Here is a 25,959-nt window from a genome sequence, read left to right on the forward strand (position 1 = left end):
AAAACACATTCAAAATAGAACTCCTATTTCTCCTCATTAACATGTAAAAACTCCACATGTTTAGGTTCACTGCTCATTTTTGATAGTAAATAAAATGGCAACAATGACATCATAACATGGCAACCTCTGGTTTTCTTCAGCACTGTTGTAAAGAAAGTCAATAAGCTTCTCTCAAAAGCACCACATCAAACCACTCTGAACTCTGAATTTATTTATATCTCAGTGTTTAAATGATGCACAAACTGGTGAAATCCTAAAGAACAGAAATAAAGCGGAACTTTTAAAACTTAATTCAGGCTCATTAGCAAGACCCTAGTTGCAAGTTACTTCCTTAAACGCCACTTGGTTAACATTTCAAACATATCGCATATAAAACAAGCACCGTATCCTGTAATAATAGTGCCACCAAGAGGCTCACACTGTGCCTCCAATGAAAACATTTCAAGCTTATCATGGAGTAAGAAAAGCATGGTAAAAACAGGTAGATAAAAATATACTGTCATTTTTAATCATTGTAACTTCAGTCAAAAGCAAAATAATTACCCAGAGCACAAAACAGCATTCAGAATACATTATCTCCGTTGTAAAAAAGTTATGTTATATGATAATATGAGCTACAGGTAATTGGTGTCTGAGATGAATTCAATGTATCTTGGCCTGCTTTATCCTGCCTCTTGAGTTATCTTCCTCCTTGCTAAATTACATTCCAAACCTCATCTAGCAGACCTTATTCTTCAGAAAGACTTCTGTATTTAGAGCATGTGTCAGAAAAGATACCTAAAGGTCAGAAGGGGCACAGTTGGGTGCCTCTGATGTACGCTAAAGCAGACATTTTGACAACAAATCCTACTTTTCGACTGTATGTTAAAAATTATTTTCTTCTTCATTTATAGGATTATAGCTCCTAACAGGAATCACTGCAACAGACTTGACATTAAATGCTCTCCTTCACAGAAACCCCTCATCTTAATGTAGCATCCAAGGAGTTTTCAGTGGAACAAAAATAAATGTAAACACATTTTACAATAGATTTCTATACATTTTTTGAAAGGCAGTCTCACAGATGTAATTCTGGAATTATTATTAATAATTATATAAGAAAATCATGTATGCCCTTGCTGAGTGAAAATATCACCAGCCATTTAGCTGCACAAAGAATACCTACAAATCCAGTGACAGTGGTCCAGAAGTGATGTACCTCTAGCTATGGGCTATCAGCCTTCACAGCCATGCTTTTCGATTGTCTGCTCTGCAGCCACTGGCAGAATGAGATGGGAGATTCTACTCCAAAGCCCACTCAGTTTGTCTACATCCATCTGGTTAAACGTGGCTATCCTGTCAGAGGAAACAAACTTATCCTTCAGATACTCTTGCACCTTCTCCTCCACCACATTCAGACTCAGTTCAGAGTCTAGTTCATCCACCGGAAGCAGCACAGTGAATACTAAGAAGACGTTCTTATAAGCGGCATTCTCGTGGTCGCAGTAGCGGTAGAAGATCAACGTGGACCCAGGAGGAAGTTCCTCAAAGCGGTGGATAACAGCAGCTTGCTTACCACCATCAAAAGCCTCTCTCAGCGCTCTATCAATGTCCAGCTTCACCTGATCACTGTTGTGAGCCGTTTTGCTGGCCCCGTCAATGTCCACCACAGAGGTGTTGAGGGCAGCAGAAAAGGCTGCTGCTAAACGTTGTGCCAAGCAGCCTAGCGTCTTCTCAGCCTTACGACCAGCAGTCAAGAGCATACTTACGGGCTGACTAGGGTCATTCAGTTTAAGGTGTTGTTTTAGATGGATCTCACTTCTTTTCCACAGCTCGGAATGCTGACTTGGGAAAAGAGGCTTTAGTGCAGCTAACTGGGCGTCAAAATTTGCACTGGACACCATTTTGTCTTGGTGCTGTGTTGTTTTGGTGGGAAAGGATGCGGCTGGAAGGTGCTGATAACCCAGTAAGCCTAAAGTAAGTGAGGCCAGCAAGAAAAGAGCCCACTGAAGAGATCTGCACACATACCATACATACCCTGTGGAGAAAAAAAATGAAGTTACCATGGTATCATCAATCTCAGCCTGAAGAAAACAAAATGATTCTGTTGGAATGAAGGAAAGTACCTTTTGAGTAGCTTGCTGAAGATGCTTTTGTGGTGACCGGTTTCTTTAATTCTTCAGGAGATGAAAAACAGAGATGTTAAATAGAAAATAAAAAATACTACCCCTTCTTTTTGTTCATTTCAAAATTCTCCCTCCACTACACATGGGAAAGTGTGGCACAACTTAACACATTTTGTTTACTGCTAAATAATTTTACAAGTATTTGAGCAAGATGGAGAATTTCAATAAAAACAACTGGCAAATCACTGCTACAAATGAAATTGTAGAGTAGTGCACAATTCAGCCAAAAGCAGAGTGAGTCCAAATGTTACAACTTAGCCCAAAGGTCAGGGTTAACTGTAACAGATGCTAAAAAGTCTGAGCAATCGATGCAAACACAATTAATTCAGTATGGTTCTATGTTGTTTGAACTAAATAAGCTTTGCAATGTAAATATATAAAAATATATAAATTTGACTACTGAAAAGAAGCTCAATGTGGCAAATTTACTTTTGATTACAAAGTATAAGAGCTTATATGTAAGTGATTCAATTTCAGTTTTATTACATCTGTTGATGACTCTGTGAATGAAAAGTTTAAAAATTTGAATTTTGAATTTATATGGGGCGACTTCCAGAAGCATTTAGGACATCCCACATCGCACAATACCTCTAGCTTGCTGCCATGTCTTTTCATACTTGACGCAACACCCAAGAACACCATAGCTCTGAATGTTTAGAGGAGAGTGCTAACTGCCCAATTCTGAGAACATGTGCTAACAGATGCCCTTTGTTTTAGCTACCATCTCTCAGAGTTGGCAAGGAAAGAACTCCGGAGCCCTTTTGAATTTCTGGCCATGGATGTGGCTTTGCCGGATATCATTCTGAGCAGGGAATCAAACCTCATTTTTCCGAGCAGGGAATCAAACCTCAGTCTGTTGTATGGAGGGCACCGGTGTTGCCACTACACTATACCAACCACCAGATTTCCTACGATGTTTATCTAGCACACAGAACAAAAGATATAAGATGACTACCTGCATTTCTGTGTTGCAGGGGTTGTTTTTTAGCAGGAATGACATTTGTCTGGGGGATGCGTTTCATTGGACCTTCTGAGTAAGGATACCTGTCCCAGTTCTGAAGGCCAGCACTAGAAACATCTAAAATAAAAGAATAACAATACTGGTCATACAAATTAAAAGAAATTGGGAAAGACACATAAAAAGAAGCCACTAAGACTACAAATAACAAACTATACAACTTTTGCAAAGCCTAACCTTTGGCTTTTTCCTCCATTTTGTTATGGTATCGTCTTATACTGCTCCTCGTTGTCAAAAACTCCTGCCTGTTCTCCGGTGGTCTGACAAGGGTAGAAGCAGGGCTTGTTCTAGAAGTCTCTACAGAAAAAACAGAATGACCATGAAAAAATAAATCCTTCATTTAACAGAGTATGGTATTTTAGAAATTCACGTTAGCAAACCTTTAGACAAAGTCTGAGAACCAGAAGTCGTGTCTTGTCCCCCTATGACTTTGGGCGGCTTTGGGCGATGCTCTTGCATCCTTTGGCTCCACAAGAACGTCTTCATTTCTTCTGTTTCCAAATTGCCAACGCGTACAGTTCTGATGATACTTTGCTCCTCAATGACAGGCTCTGCTGGGAAACATACAAATGAGTAACTGAATCCCTGACTCTCTAACAGATGTCTCTGACTGAATTAATTATCTTTCACTATAAAGTGGTGACATCTTACTCCTCATGGTCGCCTCACAACTTTCCCTTTCATCCTCTGAGCTCATGTCTTGTTCCTGGTCAGTATGCCCAGCTGCATCCATTTCCACTGTCATACTTTCATCCCCATTTTCATGTCCATTTTCTGCACCCTCTCCCACCTGTAGCCTTGAAATCTTACCTGGCGACCCTGTTTCTGCAATTAAAAAAAAATCGGTTTAAATAGTTAAAAAAAAAAAAACACCAACATGAAGAAATTATAGATTTAGGTCACCTTATTACAACTATGATAGGTCATGAAATAAATCAGGTGCTGAACCTACAATCATAAAACAACAAATCTTAATTTTGTAAGGAAATTTTCAGCCTTCCCAGATATAAATTGTATGTCCAAAAGTTTGTTCAACATTTCTTCCGAAATCAGGGGTATTCCCCTTCTTTGCTGTGAGGATTTGATTGCATTAACCACAACACTATTAATGGGGCCAGGATGAACAAACACCACTCCAACTCATTCTAAGGTATTTAATCACTGCTCCACAGCCTAATGCTGGGGGACTTTATACTCTCTCGCTGACACTTGGCATTAGGCATGATGACCTAATGCTCATGTGCATCCTATTCTATAAGCAATGCTTTTCTATGAAAATTACACAAGCTGTGTCTGCACAACTGAACACCCATGTCAGGAATGGATGCACCTTAAAGGAGCTGAATTCACTCTCTAGTAGGGGCGTCTGGACACCTTTGGACATATACGACAGGTTAAGAAAGGCAGGTGCTGAACCCATAATTCAATCTTTTCACACAGATGTACCTTCATCTTCAGCATCACTGTCCTTTATTTCAGATCCTCTGACCGCGTCCTTCTCCACTGCTCGCTTCCGCTTCAGAGCGCTTCTGGCTCTCACATCAGCACCAAACACAACTAACGGAACAAGGAAAACTTTGTGAAATTTATTTTTAAATTTATCTCAAACAATATTGCCAAATAATATATGAGGGAGAAAACAACATTGAGTTTGGGGGTGTTTGGTTTTATTTTCTAAAACCCCCATCACTTCTGCAGATCACGGAGCAAAAACGAAACTAACTTCATTAACTAGAAATCTGAACAACTTCAGCTAAACAACCACCGCCGAGCCCATTCAAACGGCTTTAACGACGGACTGAAATGAGTTCTGTTAATACAGTGAGGTTAAATCTATAAAGGCTGCTTATTTTGTACCAGTTAACCGAACTATTTGAAAAACAGCGAAACTGCAAAGTTCGGTAAGTTAATGAACGCACTAAACCTGTAAGCTAACTAGGTTAGCTAACTTAGCTAGCTGAAGTCAAACACCGCAATTATAATCTTTCTGCAAACAAACCGTTTTTATGCGCTTGTCTGGTGCTTCTCCTTGGCGGGTTCGCATAATCTCCTTTAGAATCGATAGAATCCATTTGTTTATATCATATCAGAACAAACTGAATAAAACTTGAACTCCTTCCGCCTCCACTAACAGGGAAAAGGGAAACGAAAGAATGTTGTCCGACGGACACATTTGCGTGAACACCACTGTCCGGAAACAATACGGAACAAAGATATTTAAAGAGCGTTTACGACCGAGAGGTTCTACTTAATGACCATTTGCTCAGGCAGTGATGTTTGGGTTTGGAACGGTCGGTGTGGATCAAGGAGACCGAAAACGGCATGGCGTCTGTGATCCAAACCAGGTATTTCACCTGAAAACTCTTCGGGTGAATAATCTCCACTGAATAGTCTTTGCAGTGGACGCTGGTTGGTCTAATCTCAAATAAACAGATAGAGTAGCAACTTACTGTTCAAAATTTGGCCTAATAGTCACAAATCAAATGTACAAAGTTTATTACGGAGTAAAATTAGGTTTAACCGTCACATTTCTATCATGCAAAATGAAACTATTCTTGTATGTTTCTGAACAACTTCTATTCATAAAAGTGGGATTTATGTGTGACATTCTCCACTCAAGTGCACATGTATATAGTTCATGGGAAAATATTAGAGAGGCACATTGATATCAGAATCAGTATCAACATAAATTATAAGCATTGGACAGATGTTTAGATATGATCAATACTTTAAACCTATAACTGATGCATTATTGTACTCCAGAATAACAGAACCTTTAGACAACACTGGGCTAATGTGCAAAAAAAGCCTGAATTTTGAAATGCACACTTTTCTCTGTATAGAAATAAGCATCTTACAGATATTTGGGTGGTTCTTAACTTTTGACCTGTAATCTGCTGAGCTGCTTTCTTAACTTGACCTTTGCCCAGAATAAGCAGTGTAACTATGTATGACCACACACTAAAACACAGGCCAATTTTCTAATAAAGTACTTAAACCAAACCATATAAAACATTCTGAAAATGGCTTTCAGATAATAGTTCCACTGTTAAACTATTAGTTATTTAGATATCAAATCTTGGAATAAGCAAGAGGCTGTAACTAAGTGTTAGGCGCAACAACTTAAAAACAGCAACTCTTAAGTTTAAACAAAAGACAGAGAAAGAAACTGTGCTGTAAATGTGCTCAATCAGTGAATTAATATGAGACAGTATCTTAATAATATAACTTGACATTTTATTAACAAATAAATTAGAGATTTTTAATAGCTGGGATACATACATACATATATTACAAGAGACTACTGTAACCAAGGTTAGTTTTTGGTTTTGGCAGTACTCTCATGTTACATAATTGTAAAAGTCTTGCAACATACTTAATGGAATGCATCAAGGGCCCCACCCCATCTTACCAAAAAACAGAGAAGCCAATCCCACTTTATACTTCTACTATAAACAAATATTTAACACACATGGTTGTAAAGTGTTTTGAATGTATTTAAGGCACATAATTTAATACCTATAAAGCTGCATTCATTAATTTGCCTCACAAATGTGGAATCAACATTATTAAACAAGCATCCAGTGGAATCAACATTAGATAATCAACTAGCTTTAATTTATGTTTTCATAAATCCTAATCAAGGCTAAATTTACGTTCTAAAAATGTTATGTTAAAAATTTCGTTTTATTTCAAAACTACTTATGCCAGCTTTGTCACTCTACAAGTACTTGTATCCAAGTCACTGTAGGCTGATTTTCTGTACAAAGACTGAACCTACCGCTGCTATATTAAAATGTTTTCAGTGGATAGTTTACATTTTGATTTAACCGCACATAAAGCTTAATTTGTCAAGTGAGGTGCACGTAAGTTCTTGTGATATTGCATATCATCATAAAGAAATTCAAAAGCCTCTCTCTCTTTCCCTCTCACACAAACAGAGATTGTACTATCCGAACAAGAACTGAAAGGTATTGAAAGAGAAAGATAAGTAGGTTCCTTGAGAACTTTCACCAAAAATATGGTTTAGTTGCTCAACTTTGTGCAAAGCAAGTCACCCTGATCCTCCACAGCCATGCAGTTCGATCTTCTGTTCGGCAGCCACTGGCAGGATCAGATGGGAGATTCTGCTCCAAAGCCCACTCAGTTTGTCTACATCCATCTGGTTAAACATAGCTGTCCTGTGAGAGGAAACAAACTTCTCTTTCAAATACTCCTGAACGATCTCCTCCACCATCCCCAGGCTAACGTTAGGTAGCACTTCCAGCTCTTCCTCCAGCAGCACAGTGAAAGCCAAGAAGACATTCTTGTAAGCGGCGTTCTCGTGGTCACAGTAGCGGTAGAAGATCAACGTGGACCCAGGAGGAAGTTCCTCAAAGCGGTGGATAACAGCAGCTTGCTTGCCAGCATCAAAGGCCTCTCTCAGCGCTCTATCAATGTCCAGCTTTACCTGGTCACTGTCTTGAGCCATTTTGCTGGTTCCATCAATGTCCAGGGCAGAGGTGTTCAAAGATGTGGAAAACGCTGCAGCTAATCGTTGAGCCAAGCAGCCAAGTGTCTTCTCAGCCCCACGTCCAGAGGTCAAGATTAGGCTCACTGGCTCGCTTGGACGGCTCATCTGGAGGTGCCTCTGGAGGTGGATTTTGCTTCTCCTCCATAGTTCTTTGTGTTGGCTGGGGAAGCTGGACTGAACTTTGTCCATTTCATGACGGAACACATCCAACAGGTTAAACTCTTTTTGCACAGGTGGGGGCTCAGGTCTCAGAAACCAACATACCACGACAGCAAGCACAGCAACAAATGAGGCACCAATCAGGATGAATTCTGTGTGAGAGAAAAATAATGAGTCTGTTGTACTTCTGAAACTCAAAGTACTGTGCAGAAGTCAGAGACTACCTATCATTTATTTAATTTCCAATATAAATAGCCATAAATTTGCTCAGCGCATCAGATTTTTTTAAAGAGCCATTTAAACTACATAAAAACTAAATATATTTCAGGAAATGTGTTTTCCTTCTGGGTAATCTTGTAATGCTTGCAATACTGTGTAAGGTTCCCTTTGGCCTAAGTTAGGGACATTCCATCAAATTTCATCATTTTGGCATAATTCAAATGCTTGATATATACAAATACAGTCATTTTTATTATCCAAAATTATCAGCTTTACATGTAACATTGATAATGGTAAAATAGTGGTAAATCTGAAAAACCTTTTTTCATAAAATTGCATGTACTTGCACCATGAATACACTTGAGAATGAAAACTTCTCAAAACAATTAACATATACCATCTCAGACATCAGGCAACATAGCTGTAATGTAATTCATGCATTAACTTTGTGTGATGTACAGTATCTCACAAAAGTGAGTACACCCCTCACATTTCTGCAAATATTTTATTATCTTTTCATGGGACAACACTATAGAAATGAAACTTGGATATTACTTATAGTAGTCAGTGTACAGCTTGTATAGCAGTATAAATTTACTGTTCTCTGAAAATAACTCAACACACAGCCATTAATGTCTAAATAGCTGGCAACACAAGTGAGTACACCTCACAGTGAACATGCCCACATTGTGCTCAAAGTGTCAATATTTTGTGTGACCACCATTATTATCTAGCACTGCCTTAACCCTCTTGGGCATGGAATTCACCAGAGCTGCACAGGTTGCTACTGGAATCCTCTTCCACTCCTCCATGATGACATCACAGAGCTGGTGGATGTTAGACACCTTGCGCTCCTCCTCCTTCCGCTTGAGGATGCCCCACAGGTGCTCAATTGGGTTTAGGTCTGGAGACATACTTGGCCAGTCCATCACCTTTACCTTCAGCAAGGCAGTTGTCATCTTGGAGGTGTGTTTGGGGTCTTATTGAGTTGGAAAACTGCCATGCGGCGCAGTTTCCGAAGGGAGGGGATCATGCTCTGCTTCAGAATGTCACAGTACATGTTGGAATTCATGTTTCCCTCAATGAACCCCAGTGCTATGAGGTGCCATGTTGAATATCCAGTGGCCAGTATGAGCAAATTGTACCCAAAACACCAAGTTTAACAGCCCTGCTCCCCATTCACACCTGGAACCTTGTAACTCTAACAAGTCACATGACACCAGGGAGGGACAGTGACACAATTGGGCACAATTTGGACATGTTCACTGTGAGGTGTACTCACTTGTGTTGCCAGCTATTTAGACATTAATGGCTGTGTGTTGAGTTATTTTCAGAGGACAGTAAATCTATACTGCTATACAAGCTGTACACTGACTACTTTAAGTCATATCCACGTTTCATTTCTATAGTGTTGTCCCATGAAAAGATATAATAAAATATTTGCAGAAATGTGAGGGGTGTACTCACTTTTGTGAGATACTGTAGCTTTTAGAGACACTAAACACTTCAATGTCTGGTTCCTACCACTGTGAACAACTCTGACTCAGTAGGTTTCACTAGAACAAAGCTTTTCATATTACACTGCTCTGTGTGTCTTTGCTTACATTTTAAAGCTTTAATTAGACAGACATGCTGAAACATCTGTGGAATTTTGCTGTTAAAGAAAAGCAGAACAGAGCAAAACCATCCAAGCCATGTCTGTTTTGCAGGACATTCTTTTAGCATAGAAGTACAGCACTAAGGATCATTAACTTTATTAATGCAAAATTAAATATCATTGTGATACTGTGATTCCCCAGGGAAAATATTGTGAATTTTTGTCAATATCGCTCAGCAGTGTGCAAAATACCCCTGTATTTGGGGAGTCCTATCTTGGCTGGCTACCAGAGCACTGGCTAGCAACTAACACACTTGCCATAGCAGCGCTGATGGTAGTTTCAATGGCAACAAAATGATTTTGTTGTCATTGAAATTGGTGTCAACAATTTTTATTTTTTGGAGAGGCTCTTTTCTAGAATGTAAAGCAGCCTTCCACACAGTAACTGAGTTCTTACACACCTTCTTCTCTGTCTTCAGTTTGAGAGATGACTAACTATTCACTTTTTCCACCGGTCTCTTGTGAAATCAGATATGTTTTCAGATTTACAAATACACTATGGCATGCTATAAAGTTTTTCAGAGGTATCCCAGGCATAGTTACAGATGCTTGGTTACAAAGGACAAACTGGGGGAACCAATTTCCAACAGCACCACCCTGAGGCAGACCAGTGCTGTATCTCTACTTAGTTAAGAACACCAAAGACAGAAGCTGGCTGGATTGTGGGTGAAGCAGATAAACAATGTCCTCTCCCTGAATTTGTATTTGAGTGTCTGTTTTTCCCTAGTGGACAGCAAAATTACATGTTTCTTTTCGGGGACACCCTAGAATTTCGATTTTGAGATATTTAGGGGATCCAAGAGGTTAATTGTATTTCACACCTTGTCACTCAGCACTACTTACTGTATGTGACAAGGTCAGAGACAATACTTACTCTTGTGGTGAGTGTCTTGAGTCTTGACAGAGGGTGGCCGTGTTTCCTTTTTATCCAGGCAAGGAGAGTCACCTTCACCACTATGTTCTTCTGCAGACCTTTCATGTTCTTCCTTTTTTATTGAGCATCTCCTTTCTGTGTTTTCACACAGAACAAGGGCAAAACAGTGGTAAATCTAATTTTCCCTACAACGCCACACATGTATCTATGAATGGGTTTTAGCAATATGTTTTAGGCCAAAACCTTCTAAAAACTAACATAAAACAATGCCCCAGACATCAGGCAGTGTATCTGTAACCACTTTACATAAAACCTTTCTTTGATGTACCTTTTAGATGCATTAAACTATTCAGATGTCTGCTTCTCATCACCACCACTAAGAGCAATTCTGACTCTTCTGATATTTCTCTAGAATGGAGGATTTCACAGGAGACTACTCTGAATGACTTTGTTTACATCTTAATAAAATGATGCACAAATTTTGAAAAATAAGCAGAATTACCCTTTAATTGAAAGGGAATCTAAGTATGCATTTTTGGGATGGTGTGGTGGAGTACAAAAACGTAAAGGCAAACGGAACTCACTTTTTGAAATTTCACCATTTTCAGGGCTCTCGTTTGTGGCAAGGTCCTCTCCTTCTCCATCTAATTGATGGCCTCCAGCTCCATCTGTCAATTAAAAGATTTTTTTCTTTACGTTTATTATTGCTACTGTTTATTTTTGGAAGGCAAGTGAGTGTGTGATGGATTTATATAAAGGCAAATGCAATACTTGAAATCATTTGATGCCAAAATCTGTGTAATATTCAATGCTAAATTATGTTAGATACCTCCTTTGCCCTCCTTCTGCATGTTTCCCAATCCTTCATCATTGTGTATAGGCTGCTTAGTGTCCTCTCCTGTGTCAAAGGTATGACATCACAAATTAAAAAGAGAAAATGTTATTTTATGCAGACATCACATTCATAATGTTGAGTGGAAGATAAAGTTAAGGATTTTTTTCCAAACTCAATGTCACTTGAGCTGAAATTGAAATCTTACTCAATGCAACATTGTGTTATGGTAGAGATATATGTCCAGTAAGACAATACACTAAACAATAGTCACCTTCTGTAATTTCCTCTTGTAGGCTTTCCATTTCTGGGTTTACTTGTGGTGAAATAAAGCTTTCCACAGAAAGCGTAACCTCATCCTGACCTTCTTCATCCTTGCCTTTCAAGTCGTAGACAACAGCATTTAAGTGCAGATTCAAACAAGAGGGTACTGTTCATTTTTTATTCATATAATAGTGTGGTCCATTACAGTTTTTTCATTTTACAGATTTTCATCACAAATAGTATCAACATAACAGCTTAAGAGACAAGTCGAATATTTGAATGTTTATATGTATATATTGTAAATGTGGTGGGAAATTTGTTAATCGTAGAAGTTTGACGACATGCTTCTCATCACCACCACTAAGAGCAATTCTGACTCTTCTGATATTTCTCTAGAATGGAGGATTTCACAGGAGACCACTCTGAATGATTTTGTTTACATCTTAACAATAAAATGATGCAGAAATGTTAAAAAATAAGCAGAATTACCCTTTAATTGAAAGGGAATCTAAGTATGCATTTTTGGGATGGTGTGGTGGAGTACAAAAACGTAAAGGCAAACGGAACTCACTTTTTGAAATTTCACTATTTTCAGGGCTCTCATTTGTGGCAAGGTCCTCTCCTTCTCCATCTAACTGATGGCCTCCAGCTCCATCTGTCAATTAAAAGATTTTTTTCTTTACATTTATTATTGCTACTGTTTATTTTTGGAAGGTGAGTGTGTGATGGATACATATAAAGGCAAATGCAATACTTGAAATCATGCGATGCCAAAATCTGTGTAATATTCAATGCTAAATTATGTTAGATACCTCCTTTGCCCTCCTTCTGCATGTTTCCCAATCCTTCATCATTGTGTATAGGCTGCTTAGTGTCCTCTCCTATGTCAAGGGTATGACATCACAAATTAAAAAGAGAAAATGTTTTTTATGCAAAGACATCACATTCATAATGTTGAGCGGAAGATAAAGTTAAGGATTTTTTTCCAAACTCAATGTCACTTGAGCTGAAATTGAAATCTTACTCAATGCAACATTGTGTTATGGTAGAGATATATGTTCAGTAAGACAATACACTAAACAATAGTCACCTTCTGTAATTTCCTTGTGTAGGCTTTCCATTTCTGGGTTTACTTGTGGTGAAATAAAGCTTTCCACAGAATGCGTAACCTCATCCTGACCTTCTTCATCCTTGCCTTTCAAGTCGTAGACAACAGCATTTAAGTGCAGATTCAAACAAGAGGGTACTGTTCATTTTTTATTCATATAATAGTGTGGTCCATTACAGTTTTTTCATTTTACAGATTTTCATCACAAATAGTATCAACATAACAGCTTAAGAGACAAGTCGAATATTTGAATGTTTATATGTATATATTGTAAATGTGGTGGGAAATTTGTTAATCATAGAAGTTTGACGACATGTTACTTCTAATGTTTTCCAGTCTAAATACTTAAACTACTTCTAGCTATAATAAATGCTGTTTAAACATTTCTGCATAATTAAATCACAGAAAAGTAAACAAAGTCAATCAGTGTGTTTTTAGTGAAATAGTAAGTTGTGCAGAAACATACTGACTTAGATCTCATTGTTGGTGACAGAAACCAAGGGTTGCAATGTCTACAAAAACGAGTCTATAGCCAATTTATTTACTATCCAAAACCACCAGTAAACCTACAGGTGTCTTCTGAGTTTTATGCAATGTTGATAATGGAAAAATAGTGGGAAATCTGAAAAACAATTTTTTCTTTGAGGACTGTTTTGCCTTAAAAAACCCTGCATGTCATTTTCCACCATGAATGGACGTTTTAGGCCAAAACTTTACCACAAAACTAGCGTAGAATTTGCGTAGAGGTATTGCATTCCTAACCATTCTGAGAAGTAGCTGTAAATGAGGCAGCTTTTAGAAGCATTCTGGCTCCCATCACCACCGCTGAACAATTCTGACCTCTGAAGTTTCTCTAGAACAAAGTATAACACACTCTAAATGACTCTGTTTACATATTAACAATTTGATAAAGCAGAAATCAATTAAAATTTAAAAATGAAATAGCTCTTTAATTGCATAACTCCTATTGGTGTGAAAGAACTCCACTTTTTATAATGGCCTCATTTGTGTGGACTTTGTCACCTTCCACGGTGGATGTAACACTGCCTCCCCCTTTATCTACTAGCTGGACTGATGATTTTAAAGGTAAAAATATTAACATATTGCTAATGACTATTGTTGGAAAGTGAGATGCTATTACAGTCTAGAGAATAGCTGAAATCTGTTACTCACTATTTATAATACAATAGTCTTTGTTAACGTGCTGTTTTCAACAATACATTATCCACTGCTACATGATCCTGTTCAGTCTGCTTAATATCCTCTTCTACATCACAGGTACCAACTGAAGTCAAAAGAATGAACGCAGGCACATGAATTAAGCCTATACTGACAAAGTAACGACACCATGATGACAGTGAATACCATTCTATATCATACCGTTCATTTCCTCGATGCTGCCCACCTGTCTTGGAGACTAGACGATTTGGTGTAAGCCTCTAAAGCTAGTTCATTGGAGACTGATCTGTACATAAAAAAACTGTTATTTAACAGTGTAGACACAGGCATGAATGGCAGTATAAAGCAGTGGTTTTCAAACTGGTCCTCAGGGCACCCAAGACAGTCCACATTTTTGCTCGAACCCAACTCCCAACATGTACAGCAAGAGAAAAATGTGGACCATCTGGAGGGCCCTGAGGATCAGCCTGAGAGGAATTGGTGATCGGTGTAAAGGGTCAACTCTTTGTATACAGTGCCTAGACTATAGACTGCCAGACTTTCAGAAAACTAAACATTGTTTTAATAGTCTTTCATATTTATCATAAAAGAGTCACATCAAACTCTGGCATACAAATTACAGCATTTACAGCATCTTTTATGCATGGTTTACCTTTTATTTATCGTGTTTTTCACCAATACATAATTTAACTTCTTTATTTTTTCATACAGTGCACAATATGATGGGCAACAGTCACAGACTGAACACATCTAATAATAATGTGGTTCAAAGTTATTTAAACATTTTAAGATTATTTTCTTAGTAGCTAAAATTTAACAACGAGGGGGAACACAATGGGGCAAAAATGGCGAACTAAATAAGACGAACTAAAGTACAAAATGATTTAGTGTGAGGAGTTGTCTTCGAGTATAACACTGAAAATTTCCAAAACACATCATATGTTGTCAGCAATGCGATGACACAGACCCTGTGCACATACTGCTGGGTGTAGTTCAGCTTCAACATTGAGTTTTCTTAATAAGACCTCCTTCTGAGCCCTGTGTCCACTTATGAAAACACATAAACAAAACTAAACGAAGTCCTGGGCTTCTACTTTCACAGCTAGCGTTACCTAAGTTAGCTAAACTAGCCAGCTGTATTGACAGGTGACGCTCAGCCAGGCTTTCAGACACACACACGGCAGACGCTATACTAGTACAGCTAGAAAGCCAATACACAAACCAGATTAAATACAGAATTACTCACCAAGGCCATCTGATTCGTGATCATTAACAGTTTGTACGATTCGCTTTCGTTTTTCAACCTCAATACCAAAGATATTCAATACGACCGAGAGGCTTCACTGTTGTGATTTACAACGATGCATTTAGCCGCTTTTCCGCTTAGCAGCAAAGTGACGCAAAACTGGACTTTCACTATGAATCAAACTTGATTATGGCTAGTTTGTTATAGTTTGCTATACTGTGTATCCAACGATTTCATTTAGTAAGAGAAACGACAGTGTTCTCGCTGTTGCATACCACTGTTTCCAAATGTGCTGGAACTTTTTATTTGGGCCGTTGTTTCCTCAGTGCGTTCACGCAGACGGATAATTCCTGTCGTCACGTCAGTTAAGAGCCGCACCAAGTTTATGAGGAGCCTGGCCGCTTTCTGTTCCCCCATTATAGGACTGCTGAACAGCAGAGGGCGCCCGCGAGGGAGTCCTCAATGAATGGGAGAAAATGGAGCTCAACGGCTAAAAACGAAAAATTAAAATAGTTTCTAATCAATCGCCTAGAACGTCTCTTTAGTTTTAAAAAGTAGAAGGATGTGTTTCACTAAAACGCAAAGAAAACGTACCTATATATTTTCTTTTTTCTACAGCAAACGGGTTTTGGGCAGCAGAAAAGCGGGCATTACTGCTACTGAGTGCTGATTGGTTGGCGAGTGAAGCAGCTCATTGGCTGTTCACGCTCACAGACGTCATGGACCATAGATACTATTCAGTGTTCAAGAAATGATTGCATTCTTTTAGATTAAAAATGTTTAAGCATTTACAAACTATGATTTTTGTTCAAGTGCTCCATATTAAACCACTCATTATGGGCTCGCTCGGGAGCGCCCTCTAGCGTTTGAGAAACCCAGAAGACGTTGCAGAGTGGTAATTCTCCTCTCTATTAGTTTTCTGGCCCCACTTCCTAGGAATGGGCGATTATGAAGACAATTTTGTGCAAAAGGTTTAACATAAAATAATAACATTCATACACACACACATTTTCCAAACCGCATACGCTGAGAAGAACCGATTCACTGGAGAAGACCATTATGCACAGAACACGACCAGTAACAAGATCGATGGATACAATCAGAGGAATCACGAACAAGCCATCATAAAATCTGCCACACCTGCTCCAGCTAATTGACCTCTTCCCCAGTCCCCGATTGGCTGGATCAGATGTATTGGACTTAAGTAAGGGGGAGGAGCAGCTTATTAGCTACAGGTTCGAACTAAACGCTGCAGGAAAGTTGATCTCCAGGAGGTCTGGTGACCACTGCTCTAGAGAAACATTACCCCTTTTAAAAAAATTTTCTCTATTAAAAAAAAACAAATTGACTGCTGTTCTAGGTTATTAGCCCTGTGTGTAGGTTTATGCATCATCATCCTGTATATGTACTAAATGGGCATTGTTTATGAGAAGGGCATCTCCCATCTCCCTCTATTAACTGACCATGCTGTGTTTTGCATTTATTCTTTTCAGGTAACTGGTAAGGATTAATTTATTTCAGTGACATTTACTTGGAGTTCAAAATGTTTATTACTTAAGTTAATCAAGTTATCTCTCTATGTTTTGTGTTCATTTATGAAGAGCCTTGTCAACTCTATATAAAAGACAGAAATGTCAAATTACCCAAACTATCTGAAGAGAGACAACATATTTGCTGTTTGTAACAGGTAAATTTATTTTCATGTGACAATTTTTTAGTAGACGTGCAGGAAACTGACATTGAATGTCTGGTCTTAGATTAAGTGCAGTGTTATACTGATGGATGGTGTATCATAAAACTGTCATTCTCTGACAAAATGTCAAATTGAAACCTTCAAATAACATGAAATTTATTTGCTTTGAACACAGATGAGGTGAGATTCTATGGAAAAAACACTAAGCCCAGCTTTACTGCAGAGTAAGCCTGTAAATAAGGGGTTTAGTATATTTAGGCACTTGCTAGTGATATAGTTTGGCTGGATCAACAAACTTGAAACAAGAGTCTTCAGATTTCCAGGCATACTGTTGAACACTGCTGGTTGAGGTGAACTAAACCTCAAATGAGCTTTACTGTAGATCTGCGGGAACATCACATTGACGCAGGGAGTGCTATGTCTTCATTTCATCGTTTAAAAGAGGCTCTCTACGTCCCCCATTTCCACAACGACAGTTTTCAGCTGAGAGTAGTATTCTATGGTCACCACCCCATTCTCTCTTCCAAAACCTGGAGAAGGTAAAAATAATGTTATTAATTGCTGTGGCTTCATGGACAATTTATTAAGTAATATTTAGGACATATTTCTGTATACAAAATGAGAATGTTTCAGTGAAGATTTATTTGCTGTCAAACACTATGAGTCAACTAAAGGAAAAGCATGCCGAACATACAAAATTTTCCCCTTATCCCAAACGTATTTGACTGGCTAAGACACGTTTGCTGTCTAAAGTTTGCTTCTTTAGTTCTCAAGAGGTGCTACAAGGCAGATTTTGAAAAATTTTGAGTGACACAGACTCTCATTACTTCATAGCAGTATTAGCTTTGTAACTCCCGTGCAAAACTAAAGAATGAGACTGTGGAAATCAAACATGTTTGGGCAAGGAGGGAAAACTGCTTAAATGCAATTTCTCAGTCAATTATTCCTTCAACTCTGTGTAACTCCAGCTATACCTGACATTTTGTAGCCTCCAAATGGGACCTCCACTGGACTGACATTGTAGTTATTGATAAAGCAGGTTCCTGCTTGAAGATTTTCAGCCACTCTGTGGGCTCGAGCTATGTCCCTGCACAGAAGTGGGCCAATGAGTTGAAAGTCAGAAAGTGCTATAATGAAAAGTTATTACATTGTTAATGGTAACATCTGAAGGTGATCATAGTTATTTTACCTGGTGAAGACTCCAGAAGCCAGGCCGAAAGTTGTGTTGTTAGCTCTTTGCAGAACCTCCTCCTCTGTGTCAAAGGGCAAAATGGACATCACAGGTCCAAAGATCTCCTCCTTTACACAAGTCATATCATCCCTGCAGTTATCTGTGTGTGATGAAAGGTTATATTACTGTCGTTCATGTTCATAACCTTCACAAAAATGAATCAGACACATTACCTCACAGTTTCAGAATGAAAACTGTGCAATAAAAATATTTTTTGATCCACCTTTGATCTACTTTTTTGAACTGGGTTGTGTAACAATGTCTGGCACAGTAAATTGCCTCTTAGGAAATGATTTGGAAGTGAACCTGAAGTTTGCTTTGGCTGGAGAGGGGGAACAGCATGCAAGGGTTTTAATTTTATATGCAATAAATGATTCTGCTCAAGCGCTCAAACACTGAATGAAGTGTTTACATCCATAGACTGACAAATATGAAAAGCAATCACTAAATTGTCATAGCAACTAGGGGTGCATAGATCATTCATTTTTATAGCCAATTTCTTTACAGCCAAATTGATTTTAATTTGCCTTGTGTTTTCAACCTGAAGCACAGTAGCACATTTCCAATACTTTTAGCCAAAGTTGCAAAATAAATAACATTATGTGCCCAATCAGTGGGGCAAACTGGCATTTTAAATTCTTAAATAAGAAATACATGAACCAAATAGAATACAAAGTTAGAAGCATCTGGCTATTTAGCACAATAAGGCTTGCATATTTATGCTACAACATTTTCTTATAGCTGCAGCAGCAGCACTCAAATACAGCACAAGTGCATGTACCTGCCTCACATTATTTACATCATAAAACCGCAACTGCAAACTGTGTTTGAGATCGTGAGGAGCAAAGAAATGCAACCAATTTCTAAGACTGAACTTTGGAGGTTTGGAAAAATATCCCTGCAAATGTATTTGGAACCCTGAAGGTCTCCCAAGTAGAATGAAAGCCATAAAAAATGTAAAGATTGTACACACAAAATGTTGTAATAATTAGTATTATATTTAGTTGCTGGTGCTTCTCTGTAATTTTCTATTAAATATCTTTTCTGCTTTCCCCTGATGCAGTAAAAATGAATACTTTGTACTTAATGGTTGTTTTGACTAGAAATGTAATAAAAGAGTGGTCTCTGATTTTTGCACAGTGCTGTAGATCAGCCAAAATCAAAATAATAAACTGTTTGGTTGCTCGCTTGGAGAAACATGGAAAAAAATTAGCCAGCCTCGTCTGGTCTGAGCCCCCACATACATGTCCAATGCAAAGCACTATTTAAATCACTGTAATTCTTTTACAATAAGGTTTACCATTGTTAAACTACAGGTTGGCATTTACTAACCCAGCACACAAGGGGACACATAGTAGCCTCCTTTCAGTTTGGGGTCACTAGGAACAAACGGCTCTCCTCCACAAAGCACCTTGGCACCCTAAAACAAAATGACATGTAAGGTTTAATTTAATAATGTGAAGGGAAAACACTTTTTCAAAGGTAATACCATTATAATAAAAGGCACTTAAGGGCCCCATGTGGAAAATAAAGAACTGAGGCTGAGTTACTCAGTGTTAAGGATGTATAGCAGTACCTGTAGCTGAGCTTGATTAATAAAGCCCAGCACTTTCTCCATGTGGGGTTTGCTGATCAGGGCACCCATCCGTGTCCCCTCCAACAAAGGATCTCCAACAACAATGGCCTTGGTCCTCTTCACCACCTCCTCCACAAATGGCTTCATAATCTCCCTCTGCACGAACACTCGTGTCCCATTGCAACACACCTGCATCAAGCAGAGCATGGTTATGGCACTGTGTCAAGACCTTTATCTGTTGAAGGCACTTTTAAAATGTTCCTATTTAAAATGTTTACTTAAAAGATATTAGCTTCCTCTTCAGCACTCACAGTAATAAAGTACTGTCAACATAGATATGTTTTAGAACAGTACTAAAACATGCAAATAAACCACTAAATATAATCAAACTACACAATATGAATAACAGATGGTATCCACTGTAATAAAACTATGATAAAGTACAGGTAACATGGCTTCAATGCATACATATCAACACAAAATAATACCACAGGGAAAAAAACACTAGCGAAAATACAGTAGTATGGAAACTCAAGTAGGAACCTAATAATGAGCTAATGCAAACATGCTGCTGCTTTAACTATAAGATTAAGCAGATGAATGCCAAATCCGATCTCATGACAACACATCTTGTGATGTATGAATGATGTTAACTTATTGGACATTTTAAAGCAAGTAAATCTTGATTGCAAACCTCCCCCTGGGTGAGAAAGTTAGCCATGAGTGCCCCTTTGACTGCATTCTCCAGCTCACAGTCCTTAAAGATGATAAGTGGTGATTTTCCTCCCAGCTCCAGAGTCACCTGCTTCACACCTTTGGCTGACATCTCCATCACCTTACAGGGAGAGTATACATATCAATATTATACAATGGACAACTGGATAGAAAAACGTTCTAACAGTTTTTATGAATTATTTACATAATTCAGAGTAAATATTTATGTAAAACATGGGAACAGCAGCACATGACTGAATTTGAATAGAAAATGTGCAGCATAGCTACTCAAATTGAATGTAACTGAAATTGAATTGCTCTATTCTTTCCATGTATATAACACAAACCCCACTTCCAGAAAAGGTGGGACATTTTGCAAAATGCAGATAAAACAAAAATCTATGATTTGTTAATTCTCTTGAACCTTTATTTAACTGACAAAAATACAAAGAAAAAGAAAAGACTTTTAATGTTTTGGCTGACCAACTCGATTGTATTTTGTTAATATAAACAAATTTTGAATTTGACGCCTGCGACACACTCCAAAAAGTTGGGGCAGGGGCAAAGTAAAGAGTGAAAAGTTCGCAGAAAATTCAAGTCACACTGTTTTGAAACATTGAACAATAAGCAGGTGTTGGGAACAGGTGAGGGTATCATGGTAGGGTATAAAAGGAACACCCACTAAAAGACTCAGTCTTTGCAAGCAAGATAGGTCGTGGCTCATCATTCTTGAACTTTATGAAAGAATTGTCAAACAGCTCAAAACAAACATTTCTCAATGAAAGACTGCAACGAATTAAGATCTTTCATCATCTACCTTTCATAATATTGTGAAATGATGCAGGGAATCCAGAGAAATCTTAGTCAGTGTAGGGCAAGCACTGTTGAATGTGCATGACTTTCGAGCCCTCAGATGACAATATATAAGAAATCGTCATGCTACCATGTTATATATAGGCGTGGGAGTACTTTGGAAAAACAGTGTCACTTTTTTCCGCCATGGCATCAAGGAATGCAACTATCACACAAGGACAAAGCCATACATTAATTCTATCCAAGAACGCCACAGAGTTCTCTGGGCACAAACTCAGATGGCCCAAAAGACAGTGAAAATGTGTGCTGCAGTCAGATGAATCCACGTTTCAGCTTTTTTTTTAGAAAAACGGACATCGAGCTCTCCATGCCAAAGATGAAGGGGACCATCTAGACTTTTATCAGCGAAAGGTGCAAAAGCCAACATCTGTCATGATATGGACGTGCATCAGTGCCCAAAGTATTAATGACTTGCATATGTGTGAAAGTACCTTTGACGAAAGGTTCAAGAAAATTAATAAATCACAGATTCTTGTTTTTATTGCTTTTTTTATGAAATGCCCTAACTTTTCCAGAAATGGGGTTTGTTTCCCTATGTGGCCAGTGTATCTGACATTCTTACAACAGGTGATCTTTCAAAGAAATTCAAATATCATAAATTCGTCTGAAATTATGTGTTCTTTAAAAAAGTTTGAATGCTTAGAAAAAAGGTATTTAATCAAGTATGTTGATGCGGACATAACTTATAACTGCCCAGTGTTGGACTTGCCCAGGCCTTGGTTTGAGAATGATCAATGTTCACAGATGTTCACTTATAATCTCTTCTAATACACCAAAACAGCTTTCTCAAGGACTAAACCATTGGATTTTGCCAATTTACCTTCTTGCCAGTAGGCACGCTGCCAGTGAAGGACACTTTGGCCACCATAGGGTGGTGGCACAGCAGCGTTCCAGTCTCAGCTCCTCCCTGCACCACATTAAACAGCCCATCTGGTACTCCAGCCTCCTTATAGATCTCCGCCAAAATGACTGCTGTCAGTGGAGTCATGGGAGAGGGCTTAAACACCATGGCATTACCTAAAACAGAGAAGATATTGAGAGATAAAGGGAGTTAGCCCCAATTCCAGAGTGCAACAAAGGCACCGTCTTGCATAACCAAGTGCAGCTGCAGCAGAACGAATGCAATCCAGCCATAAATCACACTGTTCACATACCACAGGCAAATGCTGGGGCTGACTTCCATGCAGCAATCTGGAAAGGGTAGTTCCAGGCTCCAATTCCTACACACACGCCCAATGGCTCTCTGCGAGTGTAGGCAAAAGAGCCTCCAGGCAGCTGGATGTGCTGGCCTGAAGACAAAAAAGAAAACCACGATCAACTATGCACAGACAAATTTTGCATGTATATTCAAAATCCATGAAAATGAACGTGCAATATGGAGGCAGATTTATAAATAAACACATTTTACTAAGTGGGTGAGCACTCTAGTACTGCTAATTAGATTGAGCCTACCTGCTAGAGTGGGAGCAATGCCAGCATAATATTCAATACACTGCCAGGCTACATCAATGTCCACCTCAGCTTCAGTGATGGACTTGCCATTGTTGATCACTTCCAGTCTAGCTATGTCATCTCTGCGCTCCTGTGAATGATATGTAATGAGATCTACAGTACATTTTGATACGACTCATCTTCATCTGCTATCCGATCATACGCTATCCAACTATTTTATTAATTTAAATGGATTTTTAGTAAAATCTTCATATTTAAAAGGGAATTCCACTGAATAAAAAAAATTGTATACATAATTACATTCATAATAATAATAATAATAATAAGGCCTTAAAAACTAGCAGCAGAACTTTAAAATCTATCCTGAACGATACAAGTAGCCAGTGCAGTTCTTTTAAAATGGAAGTGATATGATCTCTCTTTTTCGTTTTTGTTGGGATGTGTGCTGCTGCATTTTATGACGTAAACAAAATTGTTTAGAGTGGCTTGGTGTGAAATTCTCTGTTCTAAAGAAACTTCCTAAGTCAGAATTATTCACAGTGGGGTGATAGGAACTAGACATTTGAAGTGTTCAATGCCTCTAAAATCTCTCACAGAAAGTTACAATATGAAATGGTTACAGATACGTTGTCTATTAGATAGTCTGGATAGTGAATAAAATGGCTATATTTATGATGCCACTGGTTCCTATTAGCATCACTGTAAAGAAATTCATAGACAATAAGTTTCTCTACTGCAAACCATTTCACATCAAACTCCCCTCAATGACAATTTACACCTCAAGGACAGAATTATGCAGAAATGTTTAAAAACCTGTGGAATTTCACCAAATTCTTATTATAGTAAGGTAAGTCTGTAAATGTTTTCATGTAAATTCTTATTACCGTAAGTCTGTAAATGTGTTTCATGTAATTTTTTATTTTTATAATCTGTGTACTGTTGTTAAACCAAGACGTTTAGAGCTAATGATTAAAACAAAATGCAGTATTTTGCAATTACATCTTATTACTGCAACACAGTGACAGTCATTGAGTTTCTTCTATTTACTTGTGTCATATAACAATTGTTTTGGTTCACTTTCTCAAATAAAGAGAACAGGCAATTTTTTTTTTCAAACTAATTTTTTCTAATTAGACTTGCGTGAACATTATGTGTGAGAAAGCATGAGAATTATGGTTATAAAAATGTATAGGATAAATTAATGATATAACTTTTTGCTCCATCATAAAGAACTTTACTTGACAGACTACATTATATTATTCTACACAGTATATTACAGACTATATCATATGCTGATCTGTGTGATGACTGTGATACTTAAAAAGTTACAAACATGGCTTGAGGCTGTATTGTAAGAATGAGAGTGAGGACCATTTCTAATGAAAATAACCCACTGTCATTCCAGACACTACAGATATTCATTTGAGAATATTTGGCCTGTAAAATATTTCAGTGATTTCACATGTTTAACATGGCAAGACCTTTGTTTGTTATATATTACATAACTCCTGCTCTCAGCTAAAAGGGCACCTTTGAAAACAGAACAGCTGATTTTGGTTGTGTTCATTTGTCTAATTGTCTTTACATCCAATGAATACTTGAATATAAAGTGCTAAACTGGTGTCTTTGACTTCATGCATAGCTTAAATATGCATTCAAATATGCTTTTCACATCGGTGATCTCTCTTGGTCATGATTCCCTTGAATTCCATTGTGTGTGCCGTTACCCTAATGATACGAGCAGCCTCCAGCATGATCCGAGCTCTCTCCAAACCAGACAATTTACTCCATTTCAGGTAGGCAGAGTGTGCACTCTTTATGGCCTCGTCTACCTCCACCTCCCCACAGGGAATCATGTCACACAGCACACGGCCTAGTGAAAGCAAAGTGTTATTCATGTACACAATCACTAGACCAGGGGTGCACAACTCTGTCCAGCACAGTTTGATAAATTCCCTACTCTAGCACACCCACTAAACCTGACAGTTAACAGATGAGTGTAGTCAGGTGTATATGAACAGGTAAATCACTAAACTGTGCTGAACACCAACCCCCCAGGTCCAGAGTTGCGCAAGCCTGCACTAGACAAAAAGTTTGAACTCTTCAATGTGTTTATGGACTTGACTCAGCATTTAGAAAGCTATTGGGTTTGCCAGAACACATTCATTGTACATGACCTAGATAAAAGTTAATAAGTGACAACTGAGTTGCACAACACACTACACCTGGGGCAGTAAATCAGACTGAATAAAACTCTTACCTGTTGCAGGTTCGTAGACTGGCTCAGCATTCTTCGTATCTTTGGGCTGGACTCTTGCTCCGCCCCAAAAATTCAAGGCCTCTTTGACCACCAGAGTTCCAGTGGACACGTTGCGAAAACTCGGGATGCGAAAGGATGGGTTGCTGAGCCATGATAATCTGCTTATGTTCACAGATCAAATAAACGCACGTGGGTAACTGACAGAAAATGAAGCGTTCATTATGCTTATACCTGTTGCACTAAAACTTTGAGGCTTATATAACAGAAGTCTAGGTCAAAAAGACATCGGGTTTTTAGCTCTATTAACCTTGTTGCTCCAGCGCAGAACTAGAAAAGTAAACTTTGGACAAGTGGAAATGCTTGGGTTAAGGGTAAAACTTTGTAAATTACATTTTTCGATGTTCTTTAAATCTAGCGTAGTTGCGCGTTGCATTGCATTGCACTGACTATCCAGATAAAGTTGGGCATGTGAGGCTTCAAAACCCAGGTTGCTGTTAAAAGACGACAAACACGAGAGACACACCAGCGATAGCGACTATGTCACATGCATCTATATGACGACCAGCTATATCCAAATACACTTCAAGTTTAGACGCAGCAATAGGCTAATTCGACATATCCCGCTATTTGTTATCAGTTGCATTCATTCAGCGGTTTAAATTCGTATTCAATCATACTGTTACCTCCAAGTGAGAGACTTGCTGAGTTGCTGGACGACGCTTTGCAGGACTAGGGCTGCCTCCACCTCCTCGAGCTGAGAGCGGAATGGAGGGCGTCAGAGAAACCACCCAGATAGCAGAATTCCGTGACCGTAGAGGGCGCTACTTTGCAGTTTCTGTACATATGCACGAGCGCTTTACGCAGACTACGTAAGCTACGCCGACGCGCTTTTATTTCTTGTTCTGCTGCGTTCAGCAAGTCCAACG

At 38.5% G+C, this 25,959-nt stretch overlaps 3 protein-coding genes across 11 annotated transcripts; all 3 read right to left on the bottom strand.

Annotated features, from left to right (window-relative positions):
- Nucleotides 1-486: 486 nt before the first annotated feature.
- On the bottom strand, nt 487-5,318 carry si:dkeyp-82a1.6 (torsin-1A-interacting protein 1). 2 transcript variants are annotated; one of them, XM_036579228.1, is made up of 8 exons: nt 5,183-5,318; nt 4,630-4,740; nt 3,835-4,008; nt 3,564-3,734; nt 3,361-3,480; nt 3,121-3,243; nt 2,106-2,156; nt 487-2,017 (listed from the first exon to the last, which is right to left on the bottom strand). In XM_036579228.1, exons 1-8 carry the CDS (start codon nt 5,253-5,255, stop codon nt 1,215-1,217), a joined length of 1,626 nt encoding a protein of 541 aa, XP_036435121.1. In that variant the 5' UTR covers nt 5,256-5,318; the 3' UTR covers nt 487-1,214. The 2 variants fall into 2 exon arrangements, with proteins under 2 accessions (XP_036435121.1, XP_036435120.1); XM_036579227.1 differs by having other exon boundaries at nt 3,564-3,737.
- Nucleotides 5,319-6,399: 1,081 nt separating this feature from the next.
- Nucleotides 6,400-15,697, bottom strand: zgc:112962 (uncharacterized protein LOC548348 homolog). 8 transcript variants are annotated; one of them, XM_036579231.1, is made up of 11 exons: nt 15,510-15,697; nt 14,190-14,274; nt 13,572-13,662; nt 12,792-12,896; nt 12,514-12,582; nt 12,273-12,356; nt 11,712-11,816; nt 11,435-11,503; nt 11,190-11,273; nt 10,606-10,740; nt 6,400-8,007 (listed from the first exon to the last, which is right to left on the bottom strand). In XM_036579231.1, the coding sequence occupies exons 3-11, from the start codon at nt 13,624-13,626 to the stop codon at nt 7,238-7,240; spliced, it is 1,476 nt and encodes a 491-aa protein (XP_036435124.1). In that variant the 5' UTR covers nt 13,627-13,662; nt 14,190-14,274; nt 15,510-15,697; the 3' UTR covers nt 6,400-7,237. The 8 variants fall into 8 exon arrangements, with proteins under 8 accessions (XP_036435124.1, XP_036435123.1, XP_036435127.1 ...); XM_036579230.1 differs by lacking the exon at nt 15,510-15,697 and adding an exon at nt 15,235-15,480; XM_036579234.1 differs by lacking the exons at nt 13,572-13,662; nt 15,510-15,697 and adding exons at nt 13,983-14,094; nt 15,235-15,480.
- A 1,212-nt stretch (nt 15,698-16,909) lies between these two features.
- Nucleotides 16,910-25,190, bottom strand: aldh9a1a.1 (aldehyde dehydrogenase 9 family, member A1a, tandem duplicate 1). Its single transcript, XM_036579238.1, is given in 12 exon segments — nt 16,910-17,457; nt 17,902-18,014; nt 18,117-18,258; nt 19,491-19,578; nt 19,735-19,923; nt 20,429-20,569; nt 22,142-22,338; nt 22,476-22,610; nt 22,774-22,903; nt 24,501-24,646; nt 25,034-25,160; nt 25,162-25,190. Coding segments are annotated over 12 exon segments (1,527 nt in total). The 5' UTR covers nt 25,186-25,190; the 3' UTR covers nt 16,910-17,362.
- Between the last annotated feature and the right edge of the window lie 769 nt (nt 25,191-25,959).

This window comes from Colossoma macropomum, unplaced genomic scaffold (assembly GCF_904425465.1).
Source record: "Colossoma macropomum unplaced genomic scaffold, Colossoma_macropomum, whole genome shotgun sequence".
NCBI classification, from domain to species: Eukaryota; Metazoa; Chordata; class Actinopteri; order Characiformes; family Serrasalmidae; genus Colossoma; species Colossoma macropomum.